Raw genomic sequence first — 19,022 nt, 5'->3', positions numbered from 1 at the left:
CTAGGTGTTCTTCGAGTGAGTTAAATCAGTAACATGAACAGGATAACCCACATAGGAAATAGCTCAACGTGGCACAATTTGACCTTCTTCTCTACCCATTTACTCACAATACCAGATCACAACACCCAACAAACCGATAATCAAACTCCATATAGAAACGAGTTGATAATATGTAACTGTCGGCAAGGATGAACCTCAATTTTCTTTTTCACCAGTGGAGAACCTCTGAAACAGTATTGGAAATAGAGGGAATAATTCTTCGTGAGATAAAGGTCGTGTGCCCCTATAATACTTCAAACAAACAACTTGATCATGTTCTAGTAACTGAGACAGAAGACGATATCAATAACAACTGCGCAGAAGCTAGAAACCCAAACATCCATAACGGCATACAAACGATACTACCCCTCCAATCCTAGACGAGAGTGTAAACTACCTTCCAAAGACTTGATACTTCAAAAAATCTTGGAACCTGATGTGTGGAGGCTAGAGCGCGTGAGCACCTTCGTCAAGGCATATTGGAGCGCGCGTGCGGGCCCTCTACTCTTCCAACTTCCAGTATTCAGGGCGGATGTGCCCCCTTGGGCCTGGCTATACTTGAGCACGTGCGCGCCCTCTTCTTTGAATAAAAAACGACGAATAGTACTAAAACCAACCTTTGGCGTGCACGCCTAGCAGAAGGCTTATACTAAGCGCATGCGTGCCTCGTCCAATACTAACTTCAAAGACTCCGGGATATAGAGAGGTTGTGCCCCTCTTATCAATACTAAGACAGAGAGATTGCGGAAGATGTAGACTGCGAAAGCGAAACAATACTAAAAAACCAATACTGAGAAACTTTGGATTTCTCTCCTAGCATTCTTCAAACAAATTTTAAACACTAGCGGAATCTTGAAAACTTATTTCGAACCATAGATAATAATAAGATGAGAGATTCCGGAACTCATAATACTTAAACATGACGATGAACAATGCCTGTGAACAATGCGATGAATAGTACTACCGGTGAACAGTGCGGTGAATAGTGAAAGATTGAAATTTCAATTGAGATATAAGACCTTCTTTTTATGAGAAAGCTTGAAACTTAACTTGAATACTAAAAAACTGAAAAAGAATTGATTTTTTTCTTCTTCTTGTATACTAATTTTAGGAGATATCTCTCCTAGCACTCCTAGCATACCACTAAACTTATATTTGAACCTAATGCTCTGATACCATGTAGAATTCCATATTAGTGGTGATGCTGGGGAGAGTTGTGACATTGTTCTAATTAGAGAAAAACCAAAAAGAAGAAGAATTTAGAAGAGAGTAAGCTAGAATAATAGGGTTAGAGTCATTGTATATTGATTGTTCTCTACCCAGAGTTACATACTTACACTAAACTAAAACATAATAATATAAACTACTATATACAGATATCCACACTTATAGAAACGTGACTTTTCATATTGGACAAATTCTAATACTGACATATTCTAAGTGGCAACAAACACAAAGACCGAGACGAGATGTTCTTAAAATGCCATGTTAATTATCAATGATGGAGAAGCACGAAATAAGTAAATAACAGAAGACTTTACCTTAATCAGTATACAAAGTTTCACAATGAAATAGCAGATGACATCTAACTACAGATGCATCCAAAGATGATAGTAGTCTTTAGGAAAAATGCATACGGATGGTAGTAGTTGCATGAAAACAAATAAGAGCCATGGGCTAGATAGCAAATTAAAATAGGTGCATAGTTAGAAACTTCAAACCTAAATAGATGCCTAAACAATAAATATAGTTCTAAAAGAAAAAGATAGTACGACCTATTTTCTAGGCCTTTCTAAGCACGTGAATTTAGTGATTCAAGCCCCTTGATTGAAAATCTTTTCTTTTCTCTCTTATCTGTCAAGTTGAGTATCGGTACCCAATTTAAAACTTGGTAGGGCATGAGATATGAAAATAAAACAAGAGAGAAAATTGAACAAAGTACACCCAAACTCTCACCACACCCATCAGACCGTGAGAGCCTCCTATCTTATAACTAATGATCCCAACACAATGATCCAATGAGATATCTTTTGCCTCCTCAAATACTTTCGACCAAAGGAATATGAATCCCTTGATCATGTGGTTGATGGCCAGTTATTCTACATGCCCAAACTTTCTGTGCACCAACAACATATACCAAAGAGATTATGACTTACACACTCCCTTTAGAGGGACCCCAGGTCATACACGCTAGGCACGCACGTAACTGCACACAAGGCTGGTACACACCAGACAACGCTTGCCCAATATAACATCTTCATGATCAGATAGGCTTTAGAAAGACTTTGAAATGAAAATCCATTATTTAATAGCTTTAGACCTTTAGTGAACCAGGCTATATGTCAAGTGCCAAACATATATTGGCTAGGCTAGAAATCTGTGCGGTCACGATTTTCGTATTTTTGTGATAAACAGAATGCTAACCAGAAGCCTTGCTTTTGGCTTCATAGGATACAAGAAATCTTACCGGTCATAGCGGATCACAATACCAATTACGGTGCCCACCAATCGAATAAATATACCAGCAGTAAGTACAATGGGAACAGCCATACCCAGCACTAGGGTTACAATTTTCAGAGGCTTTGGTGGTCGCACTGGAGATAAGGTTGCTTCAAGAAATCCATCTAGGTATTTCACACAATAGAATGAGGATAAGTAACAAACTATTTACATACTAAACTATACCAAAGAAATTACCATAATCAAGGGTATTGACTTACGTGCAAAAGCAGGTGATATCAACCAAACAAGAGCAACATAGGATGACCCAATCTTAAACAAAGTTCCTAGAATCAAAATAGCAAGCCACTGAACAAAACCAGCTTTAAATAGCCACCTCTCAACCTCTGACTGGATGATATCAGCTCCAAATATAGGTGACCCCTTCTGCTTTCTCTTGGAAAAAACATGCCGCAGATATTTCAAGAGAATGAGATAACCCATATGTTGACCAATTAGAGCGCCCAGAACAGCAGGTGCAACAAATAACCCGAGAACTAACCATGGGCTGGCAATGTATGGTACCGGCGAAGAACAAATAAGTGGTAGAATGAAAGAAACAGTAACAGAGAAGCTCAGTGAAAATATCCACATGAGAAGAACACTTAAACATGATAATCCCAGTGAAACTACAGCCGGATAACCACCTATAACTAATGATGTTGTCCATATCAGAAGGGCCTGCAGTACTACTGAGTTATGAAGCATATTCGCAAAACTTTGACGGTAGACAACCATGTAAGTTCCCTGAGAAGTGTAAACGCAAAAAGACCATGCATCAGAAATTACCTCACAGTGAAAACAGTTTCCTCAAAGTAAAAGAAAGTTTCCAACAGCTAATACAGTCTCGCTAGTTACATTACCAGAATGTCAAAGAATACCGCCTGATCTTGAACTACGTCTTCAGCATTTTTACTTCTTTCGCTTTTTGGAAAATGGGGTGAAATGGCAGTTTGAAGTAGAAAGGCAAGCATATTTTCACCAAGGTGCTGAAGTGAGCCTGGCTTCAAGAGTTCCATTTTGTCATTCTGTAACGCAGAAGCATTTTAAATTACTACTAAAGCAAATTATCATAACTGAGGTGGTGAGAGGCATCAAAAGACCGGACGAGAATATTATCCTTCTCTGGTGGTAACTGGTGGTACATGGGAATAATATACATGGATGTCGCTTTATATAATATTCTAGTCAATGTGCACTGCAATAAAAGCAATGGTTTTCAACAAGGAAATGACGATAAGGTTAGTAGTGCAATTATAGACTAAAACACTAAAAAGGGCAATGTACTATTTGAAGTTTACTAATTGAAACAATATAATGTACTATTTTTTTGACCAATTTATACAATGTATTATCTCAATATGAGCAATTGACATAACAACCGTAATTCAAGTCAAATTAGATTGACGGACTGATAACATGTCAGGTGAAGAAAAAACCTTAAATTAAAAAAACTCTAAATTAAAACACAAAATTGTAAAGAGAGGTAAAATAAGATTTGAATACAATGAAAATGTGAAAACTTACTTTAATTGATGTTGAAGTGATTTTGAATTTCTTGTCAATTTCAATTTAGGATTTTTTTTTTCACCTGACACTTCATCACTCCGACAATCTAATTTGGCCTAAATTACAGTCGTTATGTCAATTGCTCAAATTGAGATAGTACATTGCATAAATTGGTAAAAAAAATAGTACATTGTTCCAATTGGTTAACTGCATATAGTATATTGCCCTTTGTAGTATTTTAGTCTGCAATTATATTATTGTTATCGTTAACTCAGGGCACAAAATTAGACAGACCAAAGTTCACGACCACTAGGTGCTTTGTAGTAATTCGACAACTAGGTGCTTGATAAAGTATAAACCTTTTGGTATTCACAAGAGCAAGCTAGCTCCAAAATGAAGACATTATAGTGACTTCATTTATCTTTTTTCAAGGTGATGATTAAGCATTTTATTCAGTAGAGAAAAAACATGATGGACAAAGCAACCATATCGCATAAGGGTCTAAGACATCCTAATAAATTGCACCCCTTAAGCCTCTTAATAATTGCTAGCCACTAGAAGGAGGGACCCACCACAAAGCAAAGGAGCAATTACCAGGAACAACAAAAACTATACCAATTAAGGGCCAACTCCTTAATAATTAGATTATCACTCAGCTGATTGTAAAAATTATTGAAAAGCACAGAAGCCAATAGCCCAAGACTGTTGAACTCTGGGGACAAAAAATACAGGGCATCTGAGTATTTTTAGTATGAATTGATAAATTCGAAGATACAGATTTGGGGATTCTTTCTTACTTTTTCATTTACAAACGTTAGGCTTAAATAGCCAATAATACAATAATATGTTCCCTGATTCTAGGAGATGTTCTTTCTAATTTTGTTACATCCCATAATTACAAGAGTCCTAACATATCACCACTAACCGTAGGACTCAAGCTATATCGCAACACTCCTCCTAAGTTAGAGCATATATGTTACTCATGCCCAACTTGTCAACACATTTATGAAATGTCGACTAGAAACAGATTTTTGGTAAGCTCATTTGCTAATTGATCTTGAGACTGAACATAAGGAAGTTCTATCACCTTAGCCTCGAGTTTTTCTTTGATAAAGTGTCGATCAATCTCAACGTGTTTTGTCGATCATGCTGCACCGGGTTGTGAGCAAATTAACGTTGCAAGCTACCTTATTATCACAATATAACTTCATTGGATGCATATGTTTAACATGCAACTCATGCAATAATCTTCTAAGCCACAATACTTCACATATTCCATTTGCCATGCCCCGAAACTCAGCCTCGGCACTTGATCTTGCAACTACAGCTTGTTTCTTATTCCGCCATGTCACCAAGTTACCACCTATAAAGGTTAAGTATCCTAATGTAGATTTTTGATCATCAACCGATCCCGCCCAATCTGCGTCGGTATATCCTTCAATATTAATTCCATTGCTTTGTCGAACTAGAATTCCCTTTCCGGGAGAGGACTTTAAGTAACGTAAGATACGAATAACAACATCCATGTGTCCTTGACTTGGGGAATACATGAATTGGCTTATTACACTCAGAGCATATGCCAAATCTTTAGATGGTTTCATAGAGTGAGGCAAGGTGTTGTCAAAAATCATGTGATCGGTACATCATGAATCAATTATCCATGCGTCATTACTAATAGGTGAAGAAGCAATTAGTGCCTTACCTTCATTACCTGACTTGGCGATTAAGGCAGAGGCACAAGCTTCATCAACGTGTTACGTTCTCGAAGTTTGCCATGGCAACTGAACCAAGATTCTGTTTACCCTTCTGCTTACGTGGTGCTTTGTTCGGATCCCACCAGTCTGGGTACCCAATCAGTTCGTAACATCACGTCTTTGTATGTCCGGTTCCACCACAATGAGTACAAGACTTCTCGGATCGATTACCTCCCAATTCGTAGCTCCGATTTTTTTTTCTGCAGAAGGATTGGATGATTCTGGTACACGGTCTTTGGTTGAAACAAACTTCCTATTCTGTGGTTTAAATTGTCGAGCAACCATAGCAGAAGGTTCAGTAAGATTAGAATCATCATTTTGAGTAGTGCGTCGATTTGCATCATGTCGTACATATGCATAAGCAGCCTCCAAGTCTAACAAATGATCTTTTCAAAGAATTTCTCCACACATCTATTCAAACTCGGGATCAAGGCCACGTAAAAATATATGTACACGCAACCTTTCCACTGATTTACGATACTGGATCACATCTTCAAGATCCTTCATGGTGATTTTGTCCGCGGTGATCCAATTCTTGAAATATTTCGATAAGTTCACCATAATAAATTGAAAGTGAACAACCGAAAGCTGTTTGGTAGAGAACTTCGTTGGTTTAATGCAAATACCGTGATTCGTCATACCCATCATAAAATGCTTTGGCAAGTCGTTCCAAATTTCGTCGCGGTGCGAACCGTAGGTAGCGTTTCATGATTTCGGGGAGACATTGAAGTTAACAACCAACCTTTAACCTTTCGATTCTCAAAGATACCATTTTGTGTAAGAGGGTTGATTTCGGGATTTGGGTGAGGTGTTTGGCCTATAATATAATCAAGTTTTTCACGTCCAACGATATGCATCTCCATAAGCTGAGACCACACATCATAATTTGTTTCATTCAGACTCACGCCTGCATTGAAAACCAAATTTTCTGATTGTATATGTATGACTGGGGTTTGAGTGGTTTGAATAGAGGTTTCAGGATTGGAAGTCATTTTATTTTATTATTATTATTTTTTAATGGCTTAGCTCTGATACCATGATAAATTTGAAGATACAGATTTAGAGATTCTTTCTTACTTTCTCATTTACAAACGTTAGGCTTAAATAGCCAAGAATACAATAATATGTTCCCTGATTCTAGGAGATTTTCTTTCTAACTTTGTTACATCCCATAATTACAGGAGTCCTAACATATTACCACTAACCGTAGGACTTAAGCTATATCGCAACATGAATAACTTCCCATTAAATGGACAAATGCATACAAAGCATCGCCCACCATCATACATATCTCCCCAACATAAATTGTCTAAAGGAAATTATGGAACTCCTTTTGTTCAAGGTAAAAATGGCCACCTTGTCCTTCCACTAAGAGATTTAGCAACAGAAATAGGGTCATGGAGAAGGCAATAAGGAAAAAGGAGAAATGGAAGAAAAGCAATGAAATGTGGCGTGGAGGGAACAAGGAAAACGTCCCCCTAATCCAAATCAGCAATTGCCATGGGAAAAATGCCGAGGACTGACGCCAGATCCACCATGCCTACTTAGGGTTGAGGGCCTTCGAGGTAATGCTCCCGAGTCCCGACCCTTCTAATAGCGACTCTTCTCATGATTCTCTTTCCATTAATAGCAAAATCCTAAAAAATATACAGTAAATCTTGCAGTCTGAACTCGCAAAAAAATCAACAAGGAGACAATAAGATTGATGTTCCCGTATCCAATGGTAAGATGAATACATGTCTTTGCTGCCGAAACGAAGAAGAACGAATGATATGTAAGTACAGGATTACACTGAAGAACTTAATTTACTTCACCCGCATCTAAACTTGCTGAATCTGAAGAACACAAAGTCCCAGTGGTATCTTAATGGCTTGACTAAGAAAATGTAAGCAGAAATGTCTTTTGTTGGTAGCACTTCCATGGCAACTGCTGAGTCTTTTGCTCGAAAGCTTGAAGAACTACATAAAAAAGACGTACTTTGGCTGTCACATCAACACCTACTACAACCACATGGAAAGATTTTGACCGTGGCGAACCTAGCCATACAAAAACTTACTACCCTAAGAAAAAGAAGCATCCGGTTTTCTTGACAGATAAGGATATGATAATTCTATTGATTCTTTGCATCTGAAATTCTAGATCCTCCAGTAAGTCTATAATGCCTGGTCCTCATCAGATTTTGAGTGTTTCAGCAGGCAAGGTTGCACCGCCTCTGTAGCTCATGGTCAAGTTCTTTTCAGTTGGATGAGTGATGCAGCGCATATTTGATAACGTCGCAACATCCCGCTTTTTATCTATAACTTAATTTCTTTCCTTGCAATCCATTAATCATACAATTAGTGGGTTTTAAGTTCCTTGTTCAATAAGAGTATTTGGTTAGCAAGAAAACCAAACCTACACTTTAGGCCTTGCGAGCCATGAGTAAGTTGGTTGTTTCCGTTTAATTGAATTAAGACCCAAGGTTGTGTGTTTAGGGTGTTAACTTTCAAGTAATAATCCCTAATTCAATAAATTAATAAATCTATTGGTAATTTCTTTAATTCTGCTTCTACATTAAGGAACACGGGGCACAAAGAAAGACAAGCCTTTGTATGATATACTGCACTGATATATGCATATGCAAAATCAAGCCCAGAAAGACCAGCAACTTCTTTGTAAACTTGGAAATCTGTTGCAGATTTTATTAGGCCTGAAAGAAAGAGATCCTTTTGTTTTTTAAAGTTATGTAGTTGGGATTATAGCCTCCTCCCCTGCTTCCATTAACATAAAGATCTATAGTACACTTTCCCTTCCCTATCTTCCCTTACAAGTTTAGAAAGAGTTTCAGTAAGAGGGGGAGAAAACAACATTACACAAGGACTTGTATCCATACCAATACTATACAGAGAAGCTAAGTAGTCTGCAACCATATTTGATTCTCTGTATATGTGCTTAAACTCTATCACCTCAAACAATGGAATAAGACTCAAGATTGTTATAAGAATATTCAAGCAATACCAAGGTGGTTGTTCCGAACCTTTTATAGCTTGTATTGCTCTCATTGAATCTGACTCCACATCTACTCTTGAGTACTACAACAAGATGCAAGCATTCAGTCCTTCTTTAATGACCAGTAACTTTTGGTATATAACTGAAGTATTCAAGTTAAACCCAACAAAAGCCATAACAACTTCACCAAGCTCATTCCGTATAGCACCACCAATACCAGCTTGACCCTTTCCTACAGATCCATCTGTATTGAGTTTCATTTTCCCATCTATTGGCTTGTGCGGATGTAATTTGAATTGGGGACATATCCTTGAAGTTAGCATGTAACCTCAATCTATTAAGCAAAACTCTGTTCTCGATCGAGTTCGGTACCTGTTCCATATTGGCTTGAATGTAAAACCTTGTATCAGGAATGATCCTTTGAACTAGAACTTGAGCTGATTGTCGAGTGTTTTGAAATATTCTGTTGTTTCTTTCATGCCATATGAAACTGACTGAAGCACATATAAAAGCCCTTATAATCTCAGCTTTTGTCTTGTTAGCCAAACAAATTCGGAAGATACTTGACCATTCACGATTAGCATTCCTAGTATCTGTGTTTGTACCCAAGAAATTTTTTATACCCTCTAATACCTCTTTAGAAAAAGGGCATTCAAAAAACAAATGTTTCGAATTTTCATTGTTGTTGTTGTTGCAGAAACAACATTGAGAATGCTCCAGGACCTTATTCTGTATCAGCCTATCTTGTGTTTGTAAGCTATTAGAGAATAGCTGCCATGTACAAAACGAGTGCCGAAGACGTACTAGTTTTCCCCATACAAGACTAGCCCATCTGACATGTGGTGCCTCTCTTCTCAGAGCTTGGTATGTCAAACTTGTGGTAAATTTTCCAAGCTGTGATGGTGTCCTCTTCTAGATTGCCATGGATCTCAGTGTTAAGAATCTGATGTTTCAAATCTTCATCATGCAGTAAATGCACAAGGTGGTTCCACTCGCCATCAGTAATAAGAACATCTATTGTAGCTTCCAACCCAATGATAGTAGCCCAATCAAACTTAGCTTGCTGATTATGATATAGAGGGATGTCACTACACCATAGATTATGCCAGACCTTAGTTTTCTTCCCATTTGCCAGTCTTTGTCTGATGAACCTTCTTGCAAGTACTCTTGTCTTTAAAATATTTCTCCAAACCCATGAACAATCTCGAGGGATATACATAGACCAGAAGTGTTTATTTTTTATATGTTGGGAATACACCCATCTGACCCATAGACTATCATCCTAAGTGGCCACTTTAAATACTAAACCACAATATGCAGCCTTGCTCCACTTGTGTATATCCGTAATATTCATCCTACCTTGCTCCCTAGTTAAGCACATAGTGCTCCAGCTTGCTTGCATCTTGTTGGAGAGTTCAGGCCCACTCCACAAAAAGTTAGAACAAATACTAACAATGTGATCTAGTATAGCTTTAGGAAGCATGAAAAATCTAAACCAGTACACATGGAACGAAGAGAGAACTGAAATTATCAGATGAAGTCAACCTGCATGAGAGAGGAATCTCGCCTTCCAGCTGGTGATTCTTTCAGTAACCTTCTCCACTAAAGGAAGGCAGTCCTTAATGCCCAATCTGGATGCTACTAAAGGAACTCCCAAGTAAGTAACTGGAGGAGATACCAAATGAATTTGCATAGTACTTGTCATAGCTTTTGCATCATCATCACTCATGCCTCCTACCATGATAGTAGTCTTTGTTGTATTGATCATGAGGCCTGTTGCAACATTAAAAATATGCAATTTCTGGTTTATAGAGTTAATAGACTCAAAATCACCCTTTGAGAATATCAACAAATCATCAGCAAAACACAGGTGTGTGAGTTGAATCTTCGTGCATTTGGGATGAGGTTTGATAGTCTTAGAATTGATATCATCATGTAAAAGTCTGCTTAGAACCTCCATAACCATTACAAAGAGATAAGGAGAGAGAGGATCACCTTGTCTGAGCCCCCTCTTCCCTTGAAAGAACTCTTCCAAAGAACCATTCAGCAAGATGGAATAATGTGGAGTAGTTATGCAAATCAAAATCCAGTCAATCATCCTTTGAGGGATATTAAATCTCTTTAATATATGAAAAATAACCTCCCAACTCACTGTATCATACGCCTTCCTTATATCTACCTTAATAGAGCATCTTGGATAGATGTGAGCTCTACCATAGCTTCTTAGCACTTCATGAGATAAGAGAAAGTTGTCTTGAATATTGCGCCCAGGTATAAAAGCAGTTTGGTTGGGTGCAACTATTTCTTCAATGACACTCTTAAGCATATTAGTAATTATCTTAGTGATGCATCTGTAGATAATAGTACAACAGGCGATAGGTCTATATTCCTCCACTCTAGTTGGATTACTAGCTTTCGGAATAAGACACAAGGTTGTAGCATTTACCCCTCTAGGAAGGTGACCAGAAGAAAAGACATTAAGAATAGCGTTAGTAAATGTCTCACCTACTGTTTCCCAGCAAGTCTTAAAGAAAAAGGCATTAAAACCATCTGGGCCTGGTGATTTGTCATCATCCATGGAAAAGAGAGCTTGCTTTACTTCGAAAGGAGTAACATCCACTGCAAGAGAATCAACAACACCATATGATAGAGAAGTAGAGATGTTTAATTCACTGAAGAACTCATGCCCCACTATGATAGCTGAAGAAGTGCCGATAAGATTTTTGAAATAGCCAACCACTTCATTTGTCACTAACTGCTGTGTATCCAATCTGACTCCTTCATTCGAGACCAAAGACCATATAACATGTTTATTCTTCTTTTCTTTTATGCAATTGAAGAAATATGTTGTACCCTAATCACTATCCACAAACCAGTCATTAGAATTTTTCTGCTTTAATTCCATGAATTATGTTTTGGCCAACTCACCATACTTCTTTATTTCAGTACTTTTCTTTTAGAATAAGAGTTATATCCAAAAGATGCAGCTGAAGTTGTTGTTCCATATCATAAAGGCATGTCCTGGTAACTTCCACTTGAGAGTGTAGACTAGAGAAATGCTTCTTTGACCATCCTTTCAGCTTGAGCTTAAGAGACTTAAGTTTTTGCATAAGAATATACATAGGGTTAGAATCCACATATTGTAACCAAAAATCCTCCAGAATGTCCTTGAACTCAGTGTGAAACACCCAGTTATTGAAGAATCTAAAATGACTTGCTTTCCTTTTATAATCAGCCCAAGATATAAGAACTGGGCTGTGGTCTGAGATCCCATGTGGTAGAAATTCAGCTTCGGAGGAACCCAATTCTGCAAGCCATTTATCATTAACAACACACCTATCTATTTTAGACATGATTCTGTTCCTGCCATCAGAGTTGTTAGACCAGGTGTAAAAGAAACCAGTAAACTTGAGATCCACAAGACCAGTAACTTGTAAACAATGAACAAACGGAATTGTTTCCCTTGGATGAACAAGATGGCCACCAACTCTTTCATGAGCATTTGTAACATTATTAAAGTCACCAAAAACACACCAACGAATATGACTAACTTGTAAACTAGTCAAGTCCCTCCATAGCTCAAGCCTAGCACTACCATCATTTCTAGCATAAATAGTAGTGAGCATATATGTCAAAGCCCGAAGACAATATAGTTACCTGGGAATGTATAAACTGGTCACTTTCACTAATCTTAGTGATAGATACAACGGAAGGATCCCAGCAGAGCCACACTCTCCTCATGGATCTTTGCTGTAGTTATCAATACATATCCACCCATGACAACACTTCTTTTGAATATATATATACAACTTTCTCAATGAAAACTTTAGTTTCTACCAACCCTAAAATACAAATATTTTTCTAAATCCTCACCTTATTCACCTCCTCTGCCTTGTAAGGATCATTAATGCCCCTTACATTCCACACACAAATTGGTGCACTCATTGAGAATGATGATATTTCTTCCTCCTCCCAGACCCCTTAGGTCTTTTAGTATGTCATTCTGGTGGTTGCGATTGCAACTAATTGGAGATAGGAGGTGTAGGATCTGTAGACAGTAAGTGAGCCTTAACATTGCCGACTTTAGAGATAGGAGTAATCTCCAATAAATGATCATCAAAGTATTATGTCTCCTCGTCTGAAACAAGTTCACTATATACCCCTTCACCATCTTCCAGAGAAAGAGCATGAAACGAATTTTTCCGCGTCTCGATGCCTTGTGACAATATTCTCAACAACAAAGGTCTCCTGCTCATCACTGTGTTCTTGTTGATGTGCTCTAGGCACAGCCCCTTCAACATTAGACCCACGAACTACTAGTGTTGTAGTTGGTACTATCTCGGCTACTATCACATTGTTCTCTATAATCTGATCTTGAGCATGTGCTTCACTCAGAACTACTGCATTAGCATGCTCTTGTTCGGCTGGGATATGTGTATGAGGCACTCTCACTTCCTCATTATGAACCTCAACCTGTGTAATAAGAATCACAGCTAAATTGCTAGTTTCCCCAGTTTCTGTTACCCGCCTACTTGTAAGATGATCTTTGCGTACCCAAGTCTGAGTTTGGGCTTCTGCAACCTTATTCTTCTTTTTGTAAGTTTTCTTTGTAGTCTTAGGCGCTTGCGGCATGGTAACAGGGCAATTAGATTCAGAGTGTCCAAAGATACTACACGTCTTGCATCTACTTGGGATCCAAGGGTATTCTACCTTGACATCAGTATAGTTGTAGGCAATTCCGTAGCTTAACGGTTATAGTTGTAGGCAATTCTGAGTCTACAGCAACCACAATACATACCCTAGCAAAAGAAATCCTTTCTTTCTTAGCTGTGAGTTTGTCTAAGCACAAGGATTTCCCCAAATAGCTAGCAACATATCCCAAACCTTTCCTAGACCACAATTGTTTAGGTAAATCTAAGTGTGCCCAGATAGGAATGGTGGTGAATTTTTGGCACTGAATATCAATATCAACCGACCATTTCCTTAACACAAAGATTTTACTTGCAATAACGTAAGGCCCTGCTTCTAGAACCTTGGATCTGTCTTCATCTTCAGAGAATTTGAAGTAGAACAATTCCTTATCCGCAATTATTTCATATGCTGCTTTAGTCTTCCAAAGTCTACTAAAGGTTGCGTTCACATACTGAAAAGGCAATCTTTTTTCAACAAAATATCCCACTAGATAATCACTCCAATCTGATACCCCTTGTTGAATCACATTTAGGGGATTTCTAGTACACCATCCACTAGTGTAAGGAAATACTGTTCAAGATTGGTATCATATCATTACTACCAAACAGATCTCTCCATGTTCGATGAGGTTGAACAGAAGCCCCTAAAGATGAGATAACAGTTTGTTGAGCTTGATCTGTAGAAGAGATGATCACCTCACCATCCGTTTGCGAGTTCGACTCCATCTCGGTGAGCCCGATCCAGCTGTTGTCGAGTCAACGGCAAAACAGGCCGGCCATAGCCGGTCAAACTGACCTGAATAGGCAAGTTATCTTCAGAGAATAGAGTTCCCTCCAAAATAACCTTTAAATGGTTAAAAACCAAGTAAAAGTCGATAGTACCCTTATCCTAAAATCGCTCTCTAAATCACTCTCTAAAAGTCGAACTTCACAAAGGAATCCTGGTCACTTCTTCTGATGCAACTGTGAACAGCTTTTCCCCCTGAAATACTACAAAATCAGTTTAGAACTAGGTTGGCAGGAATTATTTATACAATCATACGGCTATTTAAATACCACAAAAATCAGTTTAAGTTGGAAACAACTTTGCTATATAAACAATCCTCAAACAAGGCTATACATTTAATAGTCACCGGAGCCAGCTAACATGAAAAACGTAGTTTACTAGAGCTTAGCAGCAGAACAGAATGAACGTGGAATCTTTTGGAGCAGTTTGCTTCCTTTCTAAGAATATGTCAATATAATCTTCTGACAACCCTTGCTACGACTATGGAAGATGCTTAGCCAAATATATTTAGTCCTTTTGGGTTATGTCATCAAAGAAAACAAATTAACAAAAATCTAGTATTTTGAAATCATATCTTTCCTCGTTCTGAGAGAAAGCTTTAGTCAGCATATCCAGTAAGCTTGCCTATTAACATGATTAATCCGAACAAATCTATAGGTTATTTTCTTTACTTTTGGACGTTTTGGTCATCTAATTGATTATATGATCAAAAGATGGATTACATACTTCACAAGAAAAACTAGATGAAAACAATACAAGAGAACCACAACATTGAACATTTGCTAAACTGAAACTCCACATTTTGATCTCCAAATCAGGCAACCATACTCAACCAAAACCATGTTTATCGTCCAATATCCAAATTTTTGAGCAAATCATACCCAAACCAAGAATCCGGAGAGGGAATAGATAAAGGGAGAGAGCCTTGGGTAACCAAAGGTTAAGATCCAAAGGAACCAGCTTGAAGGTCGAAAAATATAACCGAGAAGATCTAACTTATTTAAGGTCTTCAAAGTAGAAAAATTTTCCAAAGGAGAGAACCAAAACCCCCATAGCCAGATCCAAAGATATGATCATCCTATGTGTTGCAAGAACACTTAAAGGAGTGATTTTTTTTTCTTCTTTTTCTTCATGGCGGCTGGGGTGGGAAGAGAGATAAGCTACCAGGGAGGGTGAGAGGAAAAGGAGATTTGATAAGGCGAGATACTGCTTTTCCCCGCAGGAGAGGGTTTCTCTACTCTCACTATTGCAAGAGATCGAGAGCGGCAGCCATTAGAGATCGAGAGAGAATGGGAATGTCGACGTTTTGGTCATCTAATTCTGATCTTCTGTAAATCATTTTGCTAAACTGAAACTTTGATCTAGGCACTAGTCTGTTTATCGTCCAATACCCAAATTTTGAGCAATATCACCTGGGAACCAAAGGTTTGCAGGTTTACAATATCCAAATTTTGAGCAATATGAGTACTAAAACATATACTTCAACTTGATAATCTTTTCTTGTTGAATTACCCTCATCTCTCCATTTGACATATGCTATAAAAGGGAAAAATAGTGAAGGCCAAACCATGATGCATCAGCCCACTATCTATTGCATCTTAAGATAAGTTACAAACACAATAGCATGTAAACTCTTTACAAAAGAAATTGACATCCATCCATTGTGTTTCTTTCAGTGTGACAACGAGTAGTACAATGGATCCTCACTACAAACCTTCCCCCCCCTGCTGTAACCTTCATAGTATCATAGTGATGTGTCATTCAGTTCAGGTGTATTATTGAATTAACTGATTGAAGCCGCGGCAGAGATCGAATAAAAACGATATTTCCTAGTTTATTCGGGCATTGGACTCGCCTGGTAATCAGGCTAGGGAACACCTAGAGCAGATATTACAGTAAATGGTCATTTTTCTACCTTTTATAATGAGATTTACGTTCATTTTGGCAAACAAGAACAAAAAAAGACCTCTAACACCATGCCGCAGAACAATATTCAGTCCAATTTCGGGCCTGCAGGTCTCGGTTTGATTGGCCCATCTCATCCATGAAGAGAGGGGACTTATGTGCTTATCTAGCATCCCTAAGATGTAAGGAGTTCAATGCCAGCATTAATTACAAGAAATAAATCACTATGTCGGGTGGCAACTCATATGCGGTTTTCTTTGAATTAGAATAGATACTTAAGTTGGTCAGTCACTTTTGTGAAAACTGTAATATTCAATAAGAGAAGAGGAAACAACTATGAAAAAGTAAATTATAGGGTGATCCATCAAAGTAGATAGATTGAGCAGATTGTTTTTCCTTTACAGTCCCAAACTCTGCTTGCCAAATGTGCAGATTAATCATATATATAAAAAAAAACAGATGCTTTTACCAAAGGAAAAAAATTGTAAATCCTTCTCAATCAACAATCGGTTTTAGGGAAAACTGAAAATGATTCTTGTGTTTTAATGTTGGAAGAATGAAACATGAAAAAGAGAAGAGATGTCACAACAGAAATAACTCACCTGTGCGATGATTTGACCAGAAGGATATTTTGCTACTTTGGCGAAGTTTTAGGTGGTGGAAAACCTTATCAACTACTACAAACATCCCCATTCTACTTCAAAACCATCCTTGTTTTAGGTCAAACCATCCCTAATTTCACTTAGATACCAACAAAAACTTTCCAAGCACACCTACATAAGTCAGTCACAGGCTCACAGCATTGGCATCAAAGCTGGTCAACGAGCTTATGTTGGCTGGTGTATACATATCAAACATAAACCAAATCCACTTTGGTGTGCCTACAATGCAAATTGCGCTGTTCAATAATTTAGATGGTCGCAGGAATTGCTAAAACACATACACACCAGAAAGCAATTTATTCAGATTGTCTACATAACTGTCACTCCAAAATTATGTCTGCAGAATCATTTATATAAGACAACATGTAGATACAAGTCATACAACCGAGATATTAATATTTAGTGTTTCCTGGACAAGAATTCATCCCACACAGATCTGATTACTTCAGCATCCTGCTTTCCAATGCATTCTGAGGTCGCGCACACCTAAAACCACATAACATAGTTGCTTGAGGAAATTCTATTAAAATGCGCATCACAACACATATTGAAAAAACTCTACATTTATTCAGTGAAAGGCCAAGAAATACATAAACAGACACAAAAACAGCTGCCCTGGTCTTGCCAATTTTACCACATACATGATAACACCAGTCAGGTGCATCATACATATCCTAATTTCATTCAAACAAAAGAAAAGGTCATACATATCAGCACGTATCCTAATTGCGTTCGTACAAAAGAATGGGCTACTTTTTTAATATAAAAGAATTAGAAAAAAACTTTACCTGTTTTTTGTATTTTACATACAACTTGCTGAAATTATCAAGACAGAGAAGCTAACATATATATATATCTGAAGACCAGTTTCTGAGATTATAAGTTTCAATAATGTCATCATGAAATTTTGCAAGAACTACAGCCCACTGATAACATAAGTTGAGAAACCTACGTCTAGACTCTCCCCTGACAACATAGGTGACAGATAGAGATTGGGACAGGACTGTGTATAATAACAGAAATAGGAAATATCGATCAGGCGTGGAGACAATATCCTCATACCGACTATAAATCTAGTTTGGGACATTTCAAAGGTAGATACTGAGATATCCCAAATGTTCTTCTTTTTAAACATTATACCACTATTTCTCAAATGACAAATCTACAATGACAACATTCGTAGTAGTTTTAGGGTAAAATATGTTTAAATTCAAGTTAACCTGATCAATTGGTTTTATATTAACATAATTACATAATTACCCCCAAATTGACAAAATTTAGGGTTTAACAATCGAATAAAAACAATGAAACCCTAGATAATAATAAAAAAGATTACTTTTCAATTGTAGTAGAGTTCGAGACCCATGCCATCATGAATCTCATAATCCTGAAGAGTGATATGGTCCTTGTAAACATTATACCACTTCTGAATCCTTATCTTATCAGCTCTCGTTCCAGTCTGTGCTGCAACAAGCTTCTTCAGATCACCAATCGTGTCGTCTTCGTTACACTTCACTCTAACTTTCTTCCCCAATCGATCGTTCAACACCACCTCAATCATCTTCGTCGAATTCTGAGTCTAACTTTTCTTTTTTTCTTTTTCAGTCTGCACTCTGCACCTCGTTTCTCAACTTTGAGACTGGTATTTATAGGCCCCATTTTCTTGCTGGTTACGGTATCTGCACGTCAGTTCGTATGTCGGCATGGCCCATTGATCCTTTTAGTCATTCCAAACCCGGTCCACAGATCTGTTTTCAATCAACTCGATCCAACTTTATTTGTAATGCCATCATAGTTCACGATTTCGGAATCAACGGAATTCCGATAACTCAAAAAACCGGAATTCCAACCACTGTATTGGAATTTGCAAGGTCTTAAATATTATTTAATAAATTATGTGAATAATCTGGGCCATTGGATTTGATGGATATGATATCATTCTATTTAAGTTAAAAGCTGGCTGTAATGAAGTGGAGGCAACAATGGTGGCTTGTAGATGGAGCACCACCAATCCACCATGAAATCTATAATGAAGTTCCAAAGATCTAAAAGAAAACAAAAAAAGAGCATTGAATATGATTTCAGCACCCTCAACTCCTTAAGATGTGAGATTTAATTTCAATGGGTTGATGATGAATTTGGGATAGATGGTGAAGACAATCTCAACCGTTGGTTGGCTAGATCTTGA

General features: G+C 37.7%; 2 protein-coding genes across 2 annotated transcripts; both read right to left on the bottom strand.

The window, feature by feature from the left end:
• Positions 1-1,505: 1,505 nt before the first annotated feature.
• LOC147502495 (uncharacterized) lies at positions 1,506-16,819 on the bottom strand (the record flags this gene model as incomplete). The annotated part of the gene is made up of 5 exons (XM_086604548.1): positions 1,506-2,663; positions 2,760-3,285; positions 3,402-3,566; positions 8,387-8,506; positions 16,775-16,819. Coding segments are annotated over 5 exons (1,017 nt in total), but the record flags the coding sequence as incomplete, so codon positions are not given.
• Positions 16,820-17,116: 297 nt separating this feature from the next.
• Positions 17,117-18,469, bottom strand: LOC147502494 (ubiquitin-like protein 5). Its single transcript, XM_086607291.1, has 2 exons — positions 18,171-18,469; positions 17,117-17,320 (listed from the first exon to the last, which is right to left on the bottom strand). The coding sequence occupies exon 1, from the start codon at positions 18,393-18,395 to the stop codon at positions 18,174-18,176; it is 222 nt and encodes a 73-aa protein (XP_086463417.1). The 5' UTR covers positions 18,396-18,469; the 3' UTR covers positions 17,117-17,320; positions 18,171-18,173.
• Positions 18,470-19,022: the final 553 nt, after the last annotated feature.

This window comes from Coptis chinensis, chromosome 4 (assembly GCF_015680905.1).
Source record: "Coptis chinensis isolate HL-2020 chromosome 4, ASM1568090v1, whole genome shotgun sequence".
NCBI lineage: Eukaryota > Viridiplantae > Streptophyta > Magnoliopsida > Ranunculales > Ranunculaceae > Coptis > Coptis chinensis.
This window is presented reverse-complemented; position numbering and strand designations above follow the sequence as displayed.